A 20,284-nucleotide genomic window follows, 5' to 3' on the forward strand; every position below is an offset into this window, starting at 1 on the left:
GAGGGCGGGTACGGCACTCCGCATGAGAAGAGGTAGAATATGGTGATGATAGCGAACGTTAGGAGCGTCGCTCGCAACAAGGAGCGCGGCAACGCAGGCATATCGTCAACATATTCAACACCGTCTCATTGCCTTCACTAGCGCAGGGCGTGAAGCAGTCCTCAGCAGAACATAGTCCGTTGACTGTTTGACAGTATATATATTCCAACTTCCAAATAATCCGTGTTGGAACGAACACCATTCATATCCCCTCTCAACCATCGACCGATCTCAAAACCATTCCCCCGCATGCTCAACTCCCAATCTATAATCCTGCATTTCCAACGCTCCTGCATTCTGCTCGGTAACCAGGATATATATTACCTCTACCCCGGGATGCAGCCAAAACAAGGCGAGGCTAATGTATTGCGAACGCGGTAACTGGTGGATTGGCGTCCACGTGTAAGTGGAGACTTCTAGATTGTGCGGGGAAGCGAGGCTGCGGGGTTTGGTTTTCAAGAAGGTGTTCCTCTGCCCTGATGCATATATGGTAGAAGGGGAGGCTGGGTTGATTGCATGGTGAATTAGAGGTCAAGTGAATCTGAAGTATCTAGCGTTCGGTGGCTTATTCCTTGAGCATAAAGATACACCCGTAGACATATGTAGCAAGAATGATGCAGATAAATAGGTTTATATCTCTACTAGACTGTCCAAGTAACTGTCGTCCACAGCCACGTGATTCCAATCCCCCTTCCCTCTACCAATACCCTATTGATACGCCTAACCAGTACCCTGATCGCCATACACATCCTATGTTACTTCCCATGGAACCAACCACCCATGAAATGAAAAACAATCACGGACATCAGTACCATCGCATTACAGTTATGGCCCATGATCTCCAAAAAGTAGGGTCTTGAACACTACCCACGCAGCCTGCATGAACCCAGCAGAAACCGCAATGTGAAACCCGCAGAGACCATTGCCCAAAGCCGGCCCCATGTACCGAATACACCGAAAAGACAAACGCCCTCCAGTCGCAAACGACCCGGTCGTGCCGTTGAGCACAACACAGGAGCAACAACCGACCACCAAGGGTGACTTCACCCGTTCCCTGAAAACGCCAACATATGCCAGAAGCAGAGACCGAACACCAACAAAAGAGACAACAGCATAAATACCAAAGCCATACCATACGAACAAGAAAGCCAATGCCGAGGGATACGTAGCCGCGGACAGGCTAGGATTGAGTCGAGTCAGGGAAGAGAAGATGCCAATTGTAGCCGGTGATGGGCCATCCGAGCGAGATGGAACGTCTCAGATGTACGCCGGGCCTCTATGAAGCTTGTAATCAGGCATGTAATCGAACCAATCCTTTTCTTCGTTATAACGCCAGGCCTTGAATTCGACACCATAAGGTTTGGGCTCCAGTTGATACAGCATACCCAAAGGACAGTCCAGGTCGGCGACGTCTTCCCTCTTCAGACCCTGGAAATAAGCCAGAAGGACGCGAGCGACGGAGCGGTGTGTGATGAGCAGACAGTGGTCGGTCATGCGTTCCAGTTCCACGATGACAGGACGGATCCGGTTGATAATGTCCAGATAGCCCTCGCCTCCTGGGCCAGGATAGCGATACGCCAGCTTATCGCTCTTTCGACACTCGTACTCGTCGGCATATTTAGCTTTGATGGCCTCATAGGTCAGGCCCTCCATGATGCCGGCGTTCAGCTCATCCAGCATGCGCATCTGCTTGACGTCATACTCCTCCTCGTCGAAGTTCTCAGCTGTTTGGATACTGCGTTTAAGCATCGAGGTCCACACGCAGAAGTTCTTTTGTTCGCCATCCTCGCCGTAATACGGATTCGGTGGAGTGTCATCGCCGGAAGTAGGAGGGAGGCGTGAGTGAGCCATTTTGTCCGCCTGCTTGATTGTCCACTCTCTGCGCTGTTCTTCGATGAACCGGGTGAGCGTTTTGGCATATTTCCTGCCCTTCGGACTCAGATCCGAGTCTCCCCCTATCTTGCCAGCAATATTATCTTCCGACTCGCCATGGCGAGTGATCCATATCATCCTTGGGGAGAGGTTGAAGTTGAGCAGGTAGAATACTGCCTGGCCAGCAAGGAAGCCCCTAATTTGATGGGATATCATTTTCCTTCCGACATCGATCATCTTGACATAGGGCATGTTGTTCTCTTCCTCGTAATCACCAAGGGGAACGTAATTCTTCTCGTAAATGGCGACACGGTTCTTGAAGTCTTCCAAAGCAGCGACAGGATCTGTGCCTTCGTAGTCCGGTCCCGAAAGTTTGAGTCTCATATTCGCCTCCAAAAGGTTCTTGTTATGGCAGACCGACTCCACAAACAGCACGTTGAGTTCAGGCCCTGCACGGTCGCGAATCCTCTTCATGATCTGCTTCCGACGAGCCAAGGTGCTGTTGGTGGCATCGAAAATACCGACGGAGCCGTTCTGGTACAGAATGTAGTCCAGCAGCTCGTCTAATGTCTCCATGGCACATTGCTCCCTAAGCTGCGCGGCCTTTCTGTTGAGGGGGTCAAAGAAGCTCGCGGACTGATCGATGGCTTCGTTTTCTGTACCCTGCTCTCCATTGGCAGGAGTATGCAACTCAGGGCCCGGCGAGTTGACCTCGACGCGGGCAGGTGATTCTGAATGCATGGGAACATGTTTCTTCTCATCTTGCTTTTCTGGCGGAGGCAAATTCAGGGGTGTCACATTTCCAACTGCGGAAGAGTCCCCCGTCATCAACATATGTGCGGCAATCTCCGGAAGCGACTGGCCTCTCGTTTCAGAAGTACGCTTGATCCCAGAGGGGACCTTGTCCATACTCGACGAAGACAGGCGATAGCCGTGACCGCTGGCGGCTACCCTTCGCCTCTCGCCGACATTGAAGATCTTTGTATCGTGTTGAAGCCAGTTCAAGTAGCGCATCATCTTCTTTGTGATGTAACTCTTGCCGCGGGCCGGGAGTCCAACCATGACAATGACCAATTTGGAGCCGACATCACGCTGGGCGATCTTGCCGTCGGGCGAGACCTTGGATTTGGTGAGACCGGGAATGTCTAAGGTGGTCGGGCGTGAACGGGGAGTAGATGTGGCGGATATATTTCTACTCATCGGAGGCCTGGAAAGATGGTCAGTTGGGTGGGGTTTGAGTGACTCATTCTTTGACAGAACGTACATGTGCGGGCTCCCAGGCATGGAGGACAAGGGCGTGTCCGTCAGGGCAGCGCCATAGGTATCCGCGACCGCACGTGCGGCCGGCGGTAGCTTTAGATGTCCATTTTGCAGCGGGGTGCGGTCCGCCGAGGAAGGATGGCTGCCAGGCGCAGAGGCTGGGGCGCTGGAGTGCGTGGATGGTGATGGTGTGGGGGATGTTCTGCTGCTGGGCTTGGCGTGTGCAGGGTCGGCGTCTGAAACGATTATCTGGCTCATCAGAACGTTTCTGGCGAAGATGGAGTGTTGGCCGAAGCTGCTGTTCCTAGGATGGGGGGAAGCAGGTGGGCGGAGGGATTCAGGTGTGGTCATTGACGAAGTGGTCGCAGGACCACCGTCACCATGATTAGTGGCAAGGATCGGCGTTCCCATGGTCTTCTTGTCTCTTGTCCCAGGAATGGGTTCCTGGGATTGTCGACGCTAGAACAATTCTAGGCTTGATATGGATTAGCGTAAAAGCCACAAAAGGTGTGGCGGTGGGCCGGTCCCTGGCGCAGATCGACTTCCTAAGGTTTCTCTTGATGTCGGAAGCAACGCTTGTTGTGGGTCCGAGTGGGAATCGGGTTACGTCCGCGAGAGCAGAGACTTGCACCGAGTTTTTATGTTTGTCCTTGTGGAGAGCCGGATCCAGCGAGCCGCTGCGGGTTCTCGATACGGTACTGGAGGGCTGCCGCTGACAGTGTGGAACTTGGTCACCTGGTGGAGAGACACTGCAAGTGATCCAGCTCGTGGAATCGGAAAATAAGACGTCGGACAGTTTGCTTCAGCTCAGTCGAATCCGGAACGCCGTACAGGTGCAGGTTGACTGTATGGCTGCACAGGAAATAGTAGGAACCAGAGAGGTAGAGGAGAGAAGGAGAGAAGGAGGGAGGGAGGACTATCAGCACTTTTTGGACCTTATGGTGATGTGCGTCAAAGAAGGTCCGGCAGCACGCACCGTCGCTTCAGCAAACGCCGCCGATGACAGATCGAAAAGAAAAGAAGGAATCGTGATTTTCTGCTAGCTACCGGCGTTATTATTCGGTCGATCGCCTTGCGCGCATGGCCGACGCTTTCTTATATGGAGTAGCTCTCGGCCGCCCTTCGGTGTGAATGCAACAATCAGGCCGATAACCAGGCAATGGCCCTCGACTAGTGGAATCACAGTACAATACACCAAGGTAACGAACGCGCTTCCCCAGGCCTGCCCCGAAGCACCGACTTCGCAGTCTTGCTGTCCAATCATTCACACACGCGAGCGGCAAGTGATTGCGCCCTCCTGAGGCCTCCAAACGTTGCTGATTTAACCAAAGATTACGCCAACCCTCCCTCACATGCCCGCCCTAGTGCATCTCATATGGGATTCCGCATCGCCATGGCCGCCGATCCATCTACCACAACCAGCTAACACCGCATCATCTCTCGGCAACAGCTCCTACGCCGCCTCACAAAAGGCATCGAGGTAGGGCATGATTGCGTGGTCTTGTGATGCGTTACCCCTTGCGGTGTGCATGTGGGTTCGACGAAAGTAGCCACTACTTTCAACCAACTTGGCATCAATGTATGTTTTAGTCCTATCACATTATGTCTCTCTATGTTGTCTGCTCTAGATGCACATCGATACGCGATACGCGATACGTGGAAAAGCGACAGCCTCTCTTCAGTGTCCGAGATCTCGGATCTACAACTCATGAACGCAGCTTGACAATGAGAACTAGGAGAGCAACGTAAGCCAGTAACGTCAGCACCGTGAGTACCATAACGACATTCCCAGACGTCCTAAATCTCTTCCGATTCAGCCCATCTTCGCCAACCTCTGAGAAGAATTGCTTGTTTCCTATGCTTGTTAGTTGAATACATGAGATTTCTGGTGTTGTTGGCCGGACCTTGTTGCCGGCGCAGCAAGCTCGTGAACAGCACTCCGGCCCCGTATGCAGCAAACAAGGCGCCAATGGAGTAGAATTCTGCCGTGAAGATCTTCAGCACAACGAGGGCGAAGGAGAACTGTCCCAGCGCCGTCCGGACGTATGCTCCTTCGAACGTCCGCTGCGCAGCGCGGATCTCGACCAGTTCACTGCCTGTGAGGACTACCGAACGGGCTCTGTGCAAACGAAGGCGGTATCGGTCCGCTGCATGTCGTCCCTGAGAGTCCTATTAACACCATGTAATCAGTATGAGAGAGCTCAACTAGATTGTACCTCGAACATGGTGCAGCACCTCCGAAGGCCCCTTTGGGATGTGATATATGTGATATGCAAATAGAGGGCCTCGAAGACGGGCCCAAGCACAGCTTGGTTGGTGGAACCCTGCGTCGCCGAGGTCTTGTCACTGTCTTGTCGTTATTGAACGGTATTTCGTGCACTCCCGCAGGCTCGTGTACAAGCTGCGGACAAGAAAAGTAGATATGGGATTGATGATTCTATGCTGGGCATCATCTGCGCACATCATTTCCACTGCGCCTTTCACTCTTGGCCCGTGCGACTTTGTGGGGTTGAGATCAGATTGGCGCTCGGACCCTTCCCTCTTCTGGTGGTCAACCTCCCACGCGTCTACCCCCACTCCTCTTGCATTTCCCCTCTTCGACGCCAATGCTGTTATAGTACTCCAATACTGAGTGAACATCGGACTCCGAAGCGTTCTGCGGCCACGACCGTTCAATCTCCCGGCGACGCGACGGTGTCTATGATCGCGGTCTGTCGGCAAACCTTGTCGCGTGTCGCCTCTACACACTTCCAGCGCGTCGTGCGAGCAACGGGCCGCTGCCGTTTGACCTGTCATTCAACCTGTTACTCACCCTGCGTCCGTGGTTACCCCGCAAATCCAAGCACCTTCCGCCGTTCCAGTTCCACATTCCAATACTTAGAGTGCGTTGAGGAGGAGGAATACATCTGTGAAGAGGAAGACATCATGTCGGAGACCAAATCCCTATCTGCAACCTCGTCGGCAGACAAGAAGCGCAAGAGGCCGCCTCCAGCCTACTTCGCAGTTCGCAAAGGCCGGAAGCCAGGCATATACTTCAGCTGGGCCGACACGCAGGAGCAGATCAAGGAATTCTCCGGCGCCGAGTGTACGTATGTACCCTTTCCACGCCCCGCAGCTTTTGCGCTGACCGCACTCCAGATAAGAAGTTCGCCTCCTACACCGACGCCGAAGCCTTCCTCCAGAGCCCCAGCTCCGCCATGTCGTCGAAACCCAAAGCCTCGCCCGAGAAATGGTACGGCGTGCAGGTGGGCCATAACCCAGGCGTATACACCGACTACGACGAAGTCAAACGGCAGATACGAGGATACCCAGGCTCCAAGCAGCAGCGCTTTTCCACGAGAGAGGAAGCTCAGGCGTTTGTAGACTCCAGGGATGCAGGAAGCAGCGCCTCGCTCAACGCGACGAACAGCATCAGTGCCGCACCCAGCATAAAAGAAGATATAGCCTCCGAAATCTCTCTCCGGCCCAGCATGGCTACATCAACACGAAAGACGCCCAAAGCCGCAGACACCACGACGTCCAAGAAACAGAAGAAGAACGACGGAACCCCCGCCGCCGTCTATCTCCCCAACGGTGAAATCGAGCCTGGGACGGGGCCTCTACCCGAAGACGCTGAGGACGGTTTTGACCGCAGAATCAAGCTAAACCCGGAAACGGGGACGATAGAATACAAGACGGAGGAGGAGCTCAACGCTCGCAAATGGCAACCCACGGGGGACTTCAGTGGACCCATGATCATCTACACCGACGGCGCGGCGCCGAATAACGGGTATGCAGGCGCAGTGGCCGGAATAGGTGTATACTTTGGTCCCGGGAACCCAAAGTCCGTATCCTCCTTTCCACTTCCCCTCCTTCCTTTTGTTCCCTGCTCGTCCTTTCAACCAATGCATTCATGATTCTGACACAACCAAAGCAACGTCGCCGCCCCCCTCGGCGCAGGCAAGCAAACCAACCAACGCGCCGAACTCGCCGCCATCAAACGCGCCATCGACATCCTCCCCATCAACACGACGGCCCTCATCCGCAGCGACTCGCACTACGCCATCCAGTGCGTCACCGAGTGGTTCGTCCGCTGGGAACGCAACGACTGGAAGACCGCCGGCGGGAAAAATGTAGATAATCGAGATCTCATTGAGCCGATTCTGGAGCGCATCCGGGAGAGGGAGATGGCTGGTGCGAGGACGAGGTTCGAGTGGGTCAAGGGGCATGCGAGTGAGAGGGGGAATGTCGAGGCTGATCGGTTGGCGGTGAGGGGCGCGGAGATGGGGAGGAGGTTGATGGCGGAGAGGGCGATCCAGGAGGCGGCGCAGGTTGCCAGCGATAAGGAAGAAGGGTTGGAGCAGGTTGGGGAGGAGGATGAGTGGGCGTTTATCAAGACGTTGCAGGAGCACGAGGGGGCGGCCGGAGGTGCTTGAGTGAGCGTTTCTACTGCTGATGGCGGGGGCGTGAAATGGTTTCTTCTTTCTCTTCTCCATGGATACCCTACGAATGAATTGTGGCCGAAGTGATTGGCTGCATTGGTAATAATATCTGCATATCTGTGTCTCTTGTCACCCAAGTCCCTTTCGAATTTCTGTCTGTTTCATAAATTCCAAGTTTGCCACCGGTTTCCGTCCCATTCACTCTAAGGTGTATGGTTTTTCTTCACCCTCTCCTGTTCTTCCCTCTCCGTCGCTTCTCTTCAGCTATGAACACTCAGATTCCCAATGTCCACTCCAGCGGCTTCGGCCCTCCTCTTCAACTCCTCAACGGCTTCCTTGTAGCACTCATGCTCCTTTTTCACCCGTTCAGAGTCCTCCTCCCTCCTCTTCACCTCCATCTCCATTAGTTTCAACACCTCTCCCAACCTCTTATACTCCCTCACAAGGACCTCCGTCGCCTCCAGCCTCTCCTCCAACCTACGCAACCGCTTCAAGTAATCCTTCATATCTCGCTCTTCCTCCTGCGCGAGCGATCTCATCCAGCGAAGCACCCTCCACGTGGCCAGCAAAGCAACCAGATGCGTGAGCTTGCTGTCCAAGAGTCGCTTTCCATCGCAATACATGACCTTGGCAATATTTCCCCTGGGAATGGTCTCGCACAGCACATCGTCGAGTCGAAACGCGCCCGCGACTTCCAGGATCATGATCCACACCAGTAAGCTAGCGACGCGCGTCATCAGATTCAGCCAGACCTTGATGAGCAGCATAGCTGGATCTGGGGCTGGCTCGTCCTCCAGGTACTCAGGCTCCGGGGGAGGCGCGGGACGCTGGACGGCAGCATCTTCATCCTGGTTCAAACCTCCAGACTCGCGAGTAGAAGGGCCATTGCGACGAGGTGGGTTGGCGTAGAGGAGGATGACGTATAGCAGAGGAATGACGGGGATGAGTATTGGCCAAGCGACGATGTTGATGAGGTAAAAGGGATCCACGGCTTTGGTGCCGATGATCTGGACGATGGGGTTCGTTTGGAAGGAGGATGTCTCGTTGTCCAAGGGGAGGGATAGAATGTCTTGATCGCGAGGCATCAGCATCTTGTGCGGTGTCGTGTGCTGAGAGCAAAGTATCCTCAATCTGGGTTCGTTCCCCGATCTGGATTGGATTGCGGGTCGGAGATGCGAGTGATGGATTTTGCTGAAAGAGTGGGGTTAACAGGGTATGGAGGGAATGGTGTGTCTCGATACTTGTGTTGCGACAACAAGCAGGCTGGCAGTTTAAGATGCCGTACTAACGTACTACTAACGATGCTGAAGTGCAGTGGGTGCAGCCCATGAGAGAATGAAGTTGAGTGAAGGAGACATCCCCGTCGGAAAATGGGAACTGCGACTATGTATAAGAGCGCAATGACGTGATTAGCGTTGCTCGCTCCTTCCCTTTGGTGTTGTTGACCTGTGAGACTTCGCAAACAATAAACGACAATGGAGACAAAGACAATAAGCAAGACACCACTGCATCAGTTGAACCAGCTAGGATTGCCATGGCTCAGCGTCTTGGGAGACAAGTGCCCCTAGGTACCTAGGTAGACGCCTCATTGTTTACGCAAGTGATGGTTGATAGATTGGGGAAAGAGCGCTCTTGTCGGTTACCTTCACGGACACGCAAGTTTGGAAGTGAGGAAAACGAAACTTTCTGAGGTCCTTGCCAGCAGCAAAATCGGCGGTTTTCCTAAGTGTTGAAGAGTCCATAATGACCGAAGATGGCAGCAATTCTGGCAGAGGCCAAATTCTTCGCTGCCGGCATGTCGAAGGCGCCGTCATCCATATCCTAGTTTGGTGATCATAGGTGACCTCGAATCAATGAATAGGAGCTGGGTATAGGTGATCAATACAAGCACATAAGTAGATATGACTCTAAAACCTAGGCCCTAGAGGATGTATCAGTGAAAAGAGGATTCGGTGCACTATTACAACATGCAGCGCTGTCAAATCCGTTTCTGCAGCGGGGAATCGTCTCAACGAACAGATGGTGAAGTCCGCCCTTATCACCTCAGATTGTTAGGCGTCCGTGTCAACGTGATGGGCTGCTTTCGTGCGTAGCAGTTCGAGATGTTGTTCAGTTGGTGCCAGTTACCGGATGTTTAAGGCGTACTCATATGGGATAATGTAACCTACAAGTGTAATGCAAGAGAATTTTCTCTTAAGGTGATATCGTGAGATTTCGTAGGGGCACGGACCCGCTGCCAGGGGTGCAAAGCTAGGCCTTCTCGAATGAGACGAGACAGATCCTGAAGGTGTCCTTAAGCTTACGATCAGTCCCATTGCTTAGTGTTAGGCGTCCATCGCTCTAAAAAAAGAACCATGTTGCAGTCTGCTGAAAGGCAGACCCATCTTGACCGCCATCTGTACTATGTATGTATGAACACGGCAATTCACCTTCCAGCCCCGTTTATGGTGGTCCTAGGCCTACAGGCAACAATGAGGAATGTTTCATCATCACATGAGCGGTATACGGTGAACCCGGCATTGAATACCTTTTGGGGCGTGAGAGCTGATATTTGCGGACAACGGATACGCCCCGGGGCGAGATGTCAGCTGTTGTTTTCTCTCTATGCTTGGACGAATGTTCAGTTAGAGCTCTCCAGGTACACGTAACCCTCACCCGGAATGGTCCATTCCATACGCGCAGCGATGTCGTGACTACCAGTATGTATAAGCATGACAAAGGCTAAGAGAAAAACGCTCATGGGCTACTATCCGGACCTTGATCAGTTTAGAGAAAAGCGGGTCGAGGATTGTCGGCCTTACATTGCAAGTTCCCCGGCCGAGTCAACAATTGCAAGACGGAATACGTTACAGAACAGACTTGACTCAGACCGTCTACCTGCACTTCACGGTTTCTAGTCCCACACCCTCGGAGCAGGTGGCTACCGACAGATACCGCCATTCGCCCTGTTCCATTCAGCTGTCTCCGGACCCTCAGCTTCCAGCCTTGCTCAGCATGCTGTTCACGCCGTGTAATATTGAGCGGCTGAGGGTATCTGACCCCGCTAGATGAATGAAAATGGCGCCTTGAAATGGTATAAGTATGTGCCGTTTCGTTGCTATTCCATAGTTCAAACTTCAACTAAATCATTTCACCATACTATCGAATAACCAAATCATATACAATCTATCCACTAAGCACACAAACACCAAAACCATGGCTCCCAGGCACTGCACCGAGCCATGCTTCGTTCCTCCCCACCCAGACCTCCTCGCAAAGGCGAGGACGGAGTCTCTCACCTCCCAGGGAACGGTCGACCAGGCTGTCTTCAAAAAGAAGACTAGCCGACTCTTCAATGGCGAGCGTAGAATTCCCGGCATGAACGATGGCACCATTTTCCCTCCGTCGCACTTCAAGGAGCCGACTTCCATCATGGCCATGAGTACAGCTGCTGCTGAAAGGGCCCCGTTGAGAGGCAACATTAAGTAAATGCAAACATTTCGCGTACTCGTATGATATCTGACCAGTGTAGGGTCGCCATCATTCTCGCCGAGTTCCAAGACGTGAAAATGACTCCTGGTACCAAAGAACGCTTTGAAGAGCTGTGGTTCTCTACTGGCAAGATTCCCACGGGTTCCGTAACGGAGTACTACAAAGAGGTGTCGAATGGGCAGGTTTCATTGACAGGAGAGGTCGTGGGACCCTTTACGCTGAGCCAGAATATGGCTTACTATGCCAATGGCGGTAAGTGCAGACTCCTGCCCGGAACATTAAGAGGGAGATATTGACGCTTTGGAAGAGTATGGCAGAGGGTGGCCCGAGCCAAACTCACAGACTATGGCGAATGAGGTGCTAGACCATGCGATTGGGAATATCAACTTTGCGCCGTACGACAATGATGGAAATGGCTACGTGAGTAGTGCTTCCGTTGCGGGTGAATCTATGCTCATAGTTCCCAGGTGGATGCCTACGTCGTGGTCCACGCCGGCCGCGCGGCCGATGAAAGTGGCAATGTCAACGACATTTGGAGCGTCAAATGGAATCTTCCAAATGAGCGTGATGTTGACGGTAGGCCTCACCAACGTAGGATAGCTAAAGCATAAGCTGACTTTATGCAGGTGTGAAGATATATGGTTTCTTGTCCGTTGGCGAAGAGGCGAAAGTCGGCGTCTGCGCACATGAGATCGGTCACCTAGTATTCGGCTGGCCTGATCTGTACGACACAGACTACAGCTCCAGCGGAATTGGAATGTGGTGCTTGATGTCCTTCGGAAGTTGGGGCGGGGGCGGATACCGTCCTGTTCATCCCTCGGCCTGTATGTTCGTTCTCTTGATCGACTTACACGGATAACTGACTCTTCACTAGGGTGCAAGGCAAACCAAGGCTGGATTGACACTGTGGTAGAAACCGAAAACCGCGAGATCACTCTCAAAGATGTAAAGTCCGGTTTTACCACTCACCGTCTCTGGACGAACGGCAACACCAGCAGCCAGGAATACTATCTCATCGAGAACCGCCAACTCACCGGCTACGACGAGTCGCTTCCGGGATCTGGTCTCCTCATCTGGCACATCGATGACAATCTGTGGGGCAATACCGATGAATCCCATCCCAAAATCAAACTCGTACAAGCCGATGGTGCCAAGGACCTCCAACGTGGGTGGAACCAGGGCGACATGGGAGACGTCTACCCGGGCCTCTCCAATAACCCTGTATTTAGTTCGACCTCCACTCCGAACAGCAGGGCCTACTCAGGCGCAGACACGTACGTCTCCGTCACCAACATCCCGGCCCCTTCGCCATCCATGACATTCAACATCACCGTCAAGCCCATCGACCAGCCACCAACAGGAGACTTCGACCCCCAAACCTGGTACCGCCTCAAAAACACCTTCTCCCCGGCCACCCACTCCCTTAGCGTCATCAACGACAACGGCGCCAATTCCACCGGCCGCATCGAAATGGCCCGCGACGCCAACTTCCCCAGCCAATTCTGGCAAATCAAGTCCAACAACGACGGCACGTATTTCCTGCGCACGCTCCTCCTGGGTCCCACGCGCCAACTCGATATCGACGGTAACGATAAGTCTACTCCCGTGGTGGCGGATGCGGGGTTCTTTTCGGGTCAGTTCTGGACCATCAAGCCTTGGGGGGATGGGACGTGGCATTTGGAGAATGCGTTTACGGGGCCCGAGAGGTATTTGGATACGATGGAGGGAGGGCCGAGGGTGGCTATGAATATGGCGAATGTTGGGAGGCCGACGCAGAGGTGGACGATTACGCCTATTCGGGGTATTACGGAGCCTGGGTTTTAGGTGAGGTGGAAGGGAGATTGAGGCTGTTGCTTTGAGAGACTTTGGATGGATTGTCACACCTTTTTAACACTTAATTGGCAGGTTAATAGATATAATTGTGAGGTGGATTGCATCATGGATAGTGTGGTCATTACATTCAACGATCCATACTGTGAATTCATGAATTGTTTACTAGTGTGTGCGGTGCATTGCATTGTTGGAACAACAGAAATCCTTTGATGTGTTCATACAAATACAAAAACGGCACGTCGGCACGTCAAGTGTCAATATTTGGAGCACTTCTATGGAGTTTTTTAATATCTTGAGTTGCGAGAGCTTGATTAAGAGGCAAAGAGAGGCGTCGGGCATGAGCCCGATCAATGAACATTTTGTTTAGAGGTGGGGAATACAGATTACGAATGCGGCGGTTTATTGTCACTATGGTTAGGAGCCGCCTGATGGGGTATAATGGTATGAGTGGAATACGAAGTTTCATTGAGGTGTGTGGATGCAGAAGGACTACTTTCTCCGATTTCTTGTTCGTCGACGCTTCGACTGACGGATTTTGTTGAGATATCAAGCTTGGGAATATTTTCTTGACGATTTCGAAAGGCGGTAAGGGCCAGGGAAATGTGCTTGCAAGGCTTGGTAATTTCGGCAGCGCGTGTTCCGAAGAAGTGATCATCAGTGGAAAGTTATATCCAATAAACAGTGAGCATGGACGGAGGACTTCCAATCCTAGAAGTACCTGCATACAGGCAATAGAGATACGTGTGGCAGTGGGGACCAGTAATGGTAAGAATGGATTTTGGAAGAACTGGAAAGCCCCGTTACTGATATACAACCAGATGTAGGAATGCCCTTCAGACACCTTTTCTCCTACGATCTGATTCCTTGTGGAATGATTGGCTTAAATTTGAAGTTCAAACCCTCTGGGCAGCCTTCTATGTCAGTGCACTGAGCATATACGTGGAGGAAGCGACGGACGGCACAGGAGCTTTTACCTAGCGTGGTTGGGATAGCTTGATAATCGACCGTATAACGGCCTCTCTTACAACATCACAGATTTGTCACATTGATACTTTCGAACAAAACCCTGCGCGAAGGTAGTGGAGCGTAACCTCACCTCTTACGAGAGCCCACCTCGCGTCTTGGGTAATCTATCATCAGTTGGAAGTGGTCGCGGCTAGGAGATTACGTCAGGTCCCTGTAGGCTCCGCACCCCTTCTACCTATGGTCTACTATAGCTTGACCAAGAAATTTCACCAATATCAAACTACGCCAGGATATTAGGAAAGCCCTCAATCCAAGCGTAGGAAGTGCTTCGGCGTCACGTGGTTGCGTGCTCAGAAGTACCCACTTCGCGGAAGTGGCTTAAGCTTTGCACCTCCGGCTTCCCATTGCTTTCACCATCACTTAAGGCTCAACCTCGTTCCCCGCTTTCCACGCGCGCATTAAATGGAGTAGCTTTAAAGCTGCAGCAATCCTGTGGCCCTAAAGCTTGAAAGTTTATATTTCCCCGAACAGCTGCATATGCCACGAAACCTCTCCTCGCACTTTCAAGATCCATAATCTCAGCATCCATACCGCCTGTTCCGCTCACTCACACGAGGGCAACCTACAATGGAGACAGAAGATCGTAGCAGTCGCGAGGAAAGAACTACGGCTGATGAAGCCGCACTCCCGCAGAAAGCTCTAGCTGATCTGGTATCTGGGGCGACAGACTCTGCTCTCTCTTCTCCTTCATGGCCTGCAGCTGGCATCATCGACTTCAAAGGACTCAAAGCTATCCAAGAAACCTTACTGGAGAGTCGAGAGAAAGACGATGTCAAACTTGCCGGCTGGATTGAGAACAATTACCTGGGTGTTCACCAGGATCCACAACTGGAAGGTGGACCCATCGCCACGACCGCTCAGTACGCGCAGCTGCTCGCAGCATACAATCGCGTCCAAAACCTTACGCAGAAGACCCAACCGGAAAACTGGCCTTTCTACACACCTAACTGGAAACCGCTGGCAAAAACCAAGGTTAAACTCTTCGCAGCCGGGTTGGCCGATGTCGGCACTGTCACGCTCAATGGGGAACCGAAGATTAAAGGTAAGGAGTGCATTCTCCATTCCTTTACCGTGTGATCTACCTCGACACCAGCTGAACCATTGTGTATACATTTCGTATCGGACATGTTGTATGGATCATCGACTAATACTGAATAGGCTCCGATGTGACAGAGTCAAAAGCGAAAGATGCCGACATTCGTGACGCCCATGAGACTCCCACCCAGAATGGCGGTGATGGTGCAAATACTGATTTGCCCACTGTTACAGGTAAGTCGTCTGAGTTCACCTCTTCCATTTCAGTCATGGCTGGCTTGGGCAAGAAAGTCCTAGGCCGGTAGGTGTTTGTGCAGGGTACAATTTTAACATACAAACAGCAAATAAAGATAATGAACCTATGGCGGTCTTATCTTCTTCCCCAAGCGCCGTGTACTCTGAACCAGTAAAGACCAATCTTGATCGATTGCCACCATCATCCTACCGAACCAATCTCAAGGGCGCACCGAAGAACACCCAGAACAGTAGGAAGTCGAGTACGATGCGAGGTGGTACTCGCGGTAGGCGAGGGCGCCCTAGAGGAGGTTTATCCCGTGCCGACGCGATGGTCGATAGGAATACGCAACAGGAGTCAGCTAAGGATGTCGCTTCTGACATGTCAGAACCATCAGCTCCCGAGCCCTCAAGAACAGATATGGCAGCCCCAAGAAGGAAAAGCACTCGTGCACGTGGAGAGGGTCCAGCCTCTAGGTTGTCGACGACTGAGGACAATTCACTGCCTTCAAAACCAAATGGTGACGGGACCCGTAAACGTAATGTGAGGGACCTCAACGGCTCACCCGGAGAGAGCGCATCCAATGGCGCATCAAAGGTTCCTGGTGGACAGAATGAACCGCGCAAGAGAAGTAAGTAACAACTCATCTTGTCAGGTCATTGTCCAAAGAATACTAACATGCCAATGTAGTTAAATTGAGTCAACAAAAGCCTGCAAAGAAAGGCCCAAAAACTAAGAGCAACGGCATCCGGACAGAAAATGGTAAGTATAGTCCCTAATATAATACCAGCGGAAAGCCGTACTAAGCAAGTGAAACAGGTGAATCCAATGCATTAAAATCGATCAACGAAGCTTCCACGCCAACCCGGGTGGAATATTTCGCACGTGTTCAGAATTCTTCCAACGCTTCTGTGGAGATTCCAATCCCTGCGACATTCCTCGCTGTCGATGCGACGCTTGTTGAACGTTACATTGAGTATAAAGCGGAAGAGGAAGAGGGGCTGAACCTTTCGCTGGAGCAGTTCGTCAAGATCTCCGAATTTGCTAACCGCAAATAGGAGAGTCTCCATTCTCCTTTCCAAAGACTTCCTCAAGATCAGTGGAAGGCAACCTGGACACTACTTCGATGATGAACTAAAAGAGTGGGATGGACTGGGTTCTTCTTTCGGAATTTGACCGGGCTGTCGGTCTGTCATAAGCATTCCAATGGGCTAATCTCAGCTCGCGTCAGCTTTCACGATGAACATACTTGGAGCGCAGTGTACTGAGGCGCGGCAAGGAGGGTCCATTAACACCCATCAATGCTCTATAAAATCAGCAAGGTCGGATGGGGCAACCGACTTTGCAGTTTATGGACGCCTTGTACAAAAGCCTATCGATTAATAACCTCACGGGTTTCGAAGAATCCATCATTATCAATAATTCCATGAGAAATTACACTGTGCGATAGCTTATTCTCTTGTTTCTTTCGCAGCGAAAGCATAGCAGCAGGATACGTTCTATTATTTTGAAGGGATTCAGAATCAATTTCCAAGTGAACAGGGCGTCCCAAATGACATTGCGCAAGACTCTGAATTTGAGGCGCTTAAAAAATTTGTAAAGTAACTTTTCAAATTGAACCAGGGACGACGCCTGCTGGCCTTCATTTTGGAAGATACTCAAACTTGACCTCTATAAGCTGTTTGATTGGGCGTATCTGTGCTCAATCTCTGCTGAAATTCAGGAGACGCAAACACCCAGCGACCCAAGCTATTTCCACGGATGCCAATAATATTAATGCAGGATAAAATCAGCACACAAACATCCCCTTGCAATCGATGCAATCAGAACTAAACGGGACCGTGGCGGGAAGTTAAACTAAATGGATAGATCATGCAACGGACCTATGCATGGCACAGTCGTTCAGACACGCAAGCCATTATCTATGTAGATTCAACATGAAGGATACATCTGTCTGCGAGATGGACGCGTGGCTCCACTATGGTCTCGCCCTGGAAGCTTCGCGTTTTGACTCCCGCTTCTTGTGGAACGTGGAAGCCACCTCCACCGTTGTAATGCCAAGAAGGGAGGTGGCATCTGTGCATCCCATCCCGTCAATAGATGCGATCTTCCGGGAGGATCCGCTGGAGGCGCCCATCTGGCATGTCGCGCCGTCTCAGCGATAGGGCGGAATGATGCGAACAAAGCAAACACTATGCAGCAAAAGATATGACAGGTCAGCACGAGCAGAACGAGACCGGGCTGCATGCAGTCCGCTGGAGCCGATCCGTTCATTGCTGCGTGTTTTGGGGGTTTCCGAACGGTTGCCAATTCGCCAAACCCGTACGCGCTGGGTGAATACGAACCACTCATTTGTTGCTCCAAATGTGTCACGGAGCTTGCTCTCAACAGCCTTACCATGCAAGCGGGGCATTGCGCAGATGTCACGGAGGACAACGCATAAGTCGGACGGCCCCCAATTCTCTCGATCGGCCAGTTGAGAATTCACCGTCAGCACGCTCGGCGAAGCGGATCCTCTACTTGAAGCAGCTGAACGGTCATACAAGCCCGTCCACAGCAGTTCGCGCATTTGGCGTCCGATTGTCGCACAAATGTCTTGAGACGGTGCACAGCCTGCTCCAGACACTCTTGATTAAATTGTCGCATGTGTTACGAATCGCCGGCTCGGTCCAACCACCTCCAAGGGAACGAGGGCCGTAGGCTAAAAAGAGGCGCCCGGGGTTGGCTATGCTTTTTTAAGGATCTGCCGATCCTCCATAAATCAGACCCTCAATATCCACTGCGGGACATTGCCGTTCACACACCAGGTTACCCCTCCCAGCAAGGTCTGTGGCATACGAGCGTTGCAGGTGGTTTTTATTGGCGCGTGATAAAAGAGTAGGCTCCTGTTTCGCAACCTCGCTCCATCGCCAGCCCAACTACTCCTCCTCCACTCGTTATCTGCCGCAACGATGTGAAGAGCTGTTAGCTCTTCAGCCTTACACACGTCTCCAGCGTTGAAGTCGACAGCAGGAGCCTCGACTCCTCCACTCATGAGTCATGTCAGCGTTCACGCCAGAACAACTGGCGTATATGGAAGCGCATAGGGACGATTCCAGAGTTGCGGAAATCCACTGGGTGTATAGTGTACCCATTGCGGCGTCGATTATCAGCACAGCCTTGCGGTTATGGGCGAAGCGTGCGGGGAGAAATGGCATCACGCTGGATGATTACTTGATCGTCTTCGCAACAGTATGCTCGACGGCCTCCACCCAAGGATCTTCATGCTCATACTCATACTTTCGATAGATATGTCTTATTGGAGAATGTGCAAGCGGCTTGGGCTACGGTACGGTTTCCGAGGTTCGATTTCTCAACCAGAGTTGACAAGTGTAGGCCCACCCCATGGTATGGGAAGACACGTCATCGCCGTCGACCCGGAGGACTTGAAGATGGTCAGACTAGTAAGTGCCCGTACGCTCTATCAAAAATCGAAAGAAGACATGCCAATGTCGAGACAGGGTGACTACGTCTTCAGCCACTTCTACGACTTTGCACTCGTGTTCGTCAAACTCGGCATCCTCACATTCTACTACCGCGTCTTCGTCGTACCACTCTTCCGGAAATGCGTCCTGGCCGTTATTGCCTTCGTCATCGCCTGGGGAATCGGCATTACCGTCACCCTGGCCCTCGTGTGCCAACCCATCCAGGCATTTTGGGACAGCAATGTCAAGGGCAAATGTCTGCACTTGGTCGAGTTCACCTACTTCACCAATATTTCGAATCTCATCACCGATCTCATCATCTTCGTCATGCCGTGGCCGGTCATTTGGCACCTGCAACTCCAGAGAAAGAAGAAGCTCCTGCTGGGTCTAATCTTCTCGGCCGGACTAGCGTACGTACACTGCCTCTCTGCTGTGAAAAATAGCTAATCCAATTCGCTCAATCAGAACATGCGTCGTATCCGCCATCCGTCTCACCGTCGTCTTCGGCCACGGAGATCCAGATTTCACATGGTACTACGTCCCGCTCGGCGCGTACTCGGCCTTCGAGCCCCTCGGCGGCATCCTCTGCACAAACCTACCCATTATCTGGCACATGTGGAGGAAGCGGAGACCTCTCCTCCCCGGTTCATCCATCTTCAAATCACACCCGTCGTCGACGGCGACACCGGGGTCCGGGGAATCACGACGGAGCCGCATCGCGCGGTCGCTGGGCCTCAGCGCTTACGACCATTCTGGCACCGACAGCCAGGCGCGGACGATTCTGGGTAACGAGGATGGGACGGCGTCGGCGGCTTTTGGGACGGAGATCATGAAGGAGAATACGAGCGTGACTGCAACGCCGAGATCGCCGCAATACTGGACGAGGGTGGAAAGAAGACCGGGAGAGGCAGGCGGCTCGAGTAGTGAAGACGCCCGGGGCGCTGGAGAGGAGGCGGGTGAAGGACCGCCGAAGCCTCTGGCCTCAGGGAAGGCGGTGGGTGCGCCGAGAAGTGGGCAGGGTGTTAAGAAGACTGTCTGGGAGGTGAGGAGGAAATAGAGCAGGCCACGTTCAACCGCTGGACTCCCCCACGGTTCGACTCCTCCTTTCGCGACCGACGTGTCAGTATGCTCTCGTCCTGGACGAGTTGGAGCGCGAGAGGCCCCTCTACCCCACGAACACCTCCTGCAACTTCTGGATCTTGGAACGGACGAGAAGGAGCTCGCCACCGAGGTAAGAAACGCATACGACATATGGAGGAACGACCTTTCCGGAGACGCCCATGAGGAAACACAATCTTCAACGGCAGCGTTTCTACATCACACCTAACGGCCACCACAGGGATGGCTGTATTCACCCAGGGTCAGGCGCCGGACCAACTCATGATCAAGACCTCCTCAGGACCTCACACACCGAACTTCCGACCATAGCGCCACCACAATACAAGCGCAATCCCACACTATACAGGCGCTCTAATGAAGAGCGCCCTCACTTCAAAGAAAACCAGATACGCGTTACGCTTTACGACCACTGTTCTATAGGACTTTGCATGACGGACGGCGATAGGAATCGCAGGAAAAAGGGTTATGGATTGTTGGAATCGGTATATCGGCGTCGGCGTTCGTTTTTC

The 20,284-nt window shown here is 52.5% G+C and overlaps 7 protein-coding genes across 7 annotated transcripts; 4 read left to right on the plus strand and 3 right to left on the minus strand.

The window, feature by feature from the left end:
- Nucleotides 1-1,296: 1,296 nt before the first annotated feature.
- EI97DRAFT_386931 (bifunctional 6-phosphofructo-2-kinase/fructose-2,6-bisphosphate 2-phosphatase) lies at nt 1,297-3,429 on the minus strand (the record flags this gene model as incomplete). The annotated part of the gene is made up of 2 exons (XM_033796089.1): nt 1,297-3,118; nt 3,176-3,429. The coding sequence occupies 2 exons, from the start codon at nt 3,427-3,429 to the stop codon at nt 1,297-1,299; spliced, it is 2,076 nt and encodes a 691-aa protein (XP_033649457.1).
- Nucleotides 3,430-4,741: 1,312 nt separating this feature from the next.
- Nucleotides 4,742-5,637, minus strand: EI97DRAFT_427357 (uncharacterized protein). The gene is made up of 3 exons (XM_033797221.1): nt 5,388-5,637; nt 5,076-5,331; nt 4,742-5,026 (listed from the first exon to the last, which is right to left on the minus strand). The coding sequence occupies exons 1-3, from the start codon at nt 5,394-5,396 to the stop codon at nt 4,878-4,880; spliced, it is 414 nt and encodes a 137-aa protein (XP_033649458.1). The 5' UTR covers nt 5,397-5,637; the 3' UTR covers nt 4,742-4,877.
- Nucleotides 5,638-6,143: 506 nt separating this feature from the next.
- Nucleotides 6,144-7,719, plus strand: EI97DRAFT_240027 (ribonuclease H-like protein). Its single transcript, XM_033794046.1, has 3 exons — nt 6,144-6,260; nt 6,310-6,994; nt 7,085-7,719. The coding sequence occupies exons 2-3, from the start codon at nt 6,369-6,371 to the stop codon at nt 7,584-7,586; spliced, it is 1,128 nt and encodes a 375-aa protein (XP_033649459.1). The 5' UTR covers nt 6,144-6,260; nt 6,310-6,368; the 3' UTR covers nt 7,587-7,719.
- Nucleotides 7,720-7,852: 133 nt separating this feature from the next.
- EI97DRAFT_504620 (uncharacterized protein) lies at nt 7,853-8,761 on the minus strand (the record flags this gene model as incomplete). Its single annotated transcript, XM_033802839.1, has 1 exon — nt 7,853-8,761. Exon 1 carries the CDS (start codon nt 8,681-8,683, stop codon nt 7,853-7,855), a length of 831 nt encoding a protein of 276 aa, XP_033649460.1. The 5' UTR covers nt 8,684-8,761.
- A 1,877-nt stretch (nt 8,762-10,638) lies between these two features.
- EI97DRAFT_240054 (M6 metalloprotease) lies at nt 10,639-12,914 on the plus strand. Its single transcript, XM_033794047.1, has 6 exons — nt 10,639-11,056; nt 11,104-11,315; nt 11,371-11,483; nt 11,531-11,639; nt 11,690-11,887; nt 11,938-12,914. The coding sequence occupies exons 1-6, from the start codon at nt 10,788-10,790 to the stop codon at nt 12,885-12,887; spliced, it is 1,851 nt and encodes a 616-aa protein (XP_033649461.1). The 5' UTR covers nt 10,639-10,787; the 3' UTR covers nt 12,888-12,914.
- A 2,373-nt stretch (nt 12,915-15,287) lies between these two features.
- On the plus strand, nt 15,288-16,407 carry EI97DRAFT_240116 (uncharacterized protein). Its single transcript, XM_033794048.1, has 3 exons — nt 15,288-15,823; nt 15,883-15,954; nt 16,012-16,407. Exons 1-3 carry the CDS (start codon nt 15,319-15,321, stop codon nt 16,248-16,250), a joined length of 816 nt encoding a protein of 271 aa, XP_033649462.1. The 5' UTR covers nt 15,288-15,318; the 3' UTR covers nt 16,251-16,407.
- A 1,655-nt stretch (nt 16,408-18,062) lies between these two features.
- On the plus strand, nt 18,063-19,825 carry EI97DRAFT_240135 (uncharacterized protein). The gene is made up of 5 exons (XM_033794049.1): nt 18,063-18,423; nt 18,481-18,520; nt 18,568-18,635; nt 18,693-19,066; nt 19,122-19,825. Exons 1-5 carry the CDS (start codon nt 18,232-18,234, stop codon nt 19,711-19,713), a joined length of 1,266 nt encoding a protein of 421 aa, XP_033649463.1. The 5' UTR covers nt 18,063-18,231; the 3' UTR covers nt 19,714-19,825.
- Nucleotides 19,826-20,284: the final 459 nt, after the last annotated feature.

The sequence above is a fragment of the Westerdykella ornata genome (genome assembly GCF_010094085.1).
Source record: "Westerdykella ornata strain CBS 379.55 unplaced genomic scaffold EI97scaffold_47, whole genome shotgun sequence".
Taxonomy (NCBI): domain Eukaryota; kingdom Fungi; phylum Ascomycota; class Dothideomycetes; order Pleosporales; family Sporormiaceae; genus Westerdykella; species Westerdykella ornata.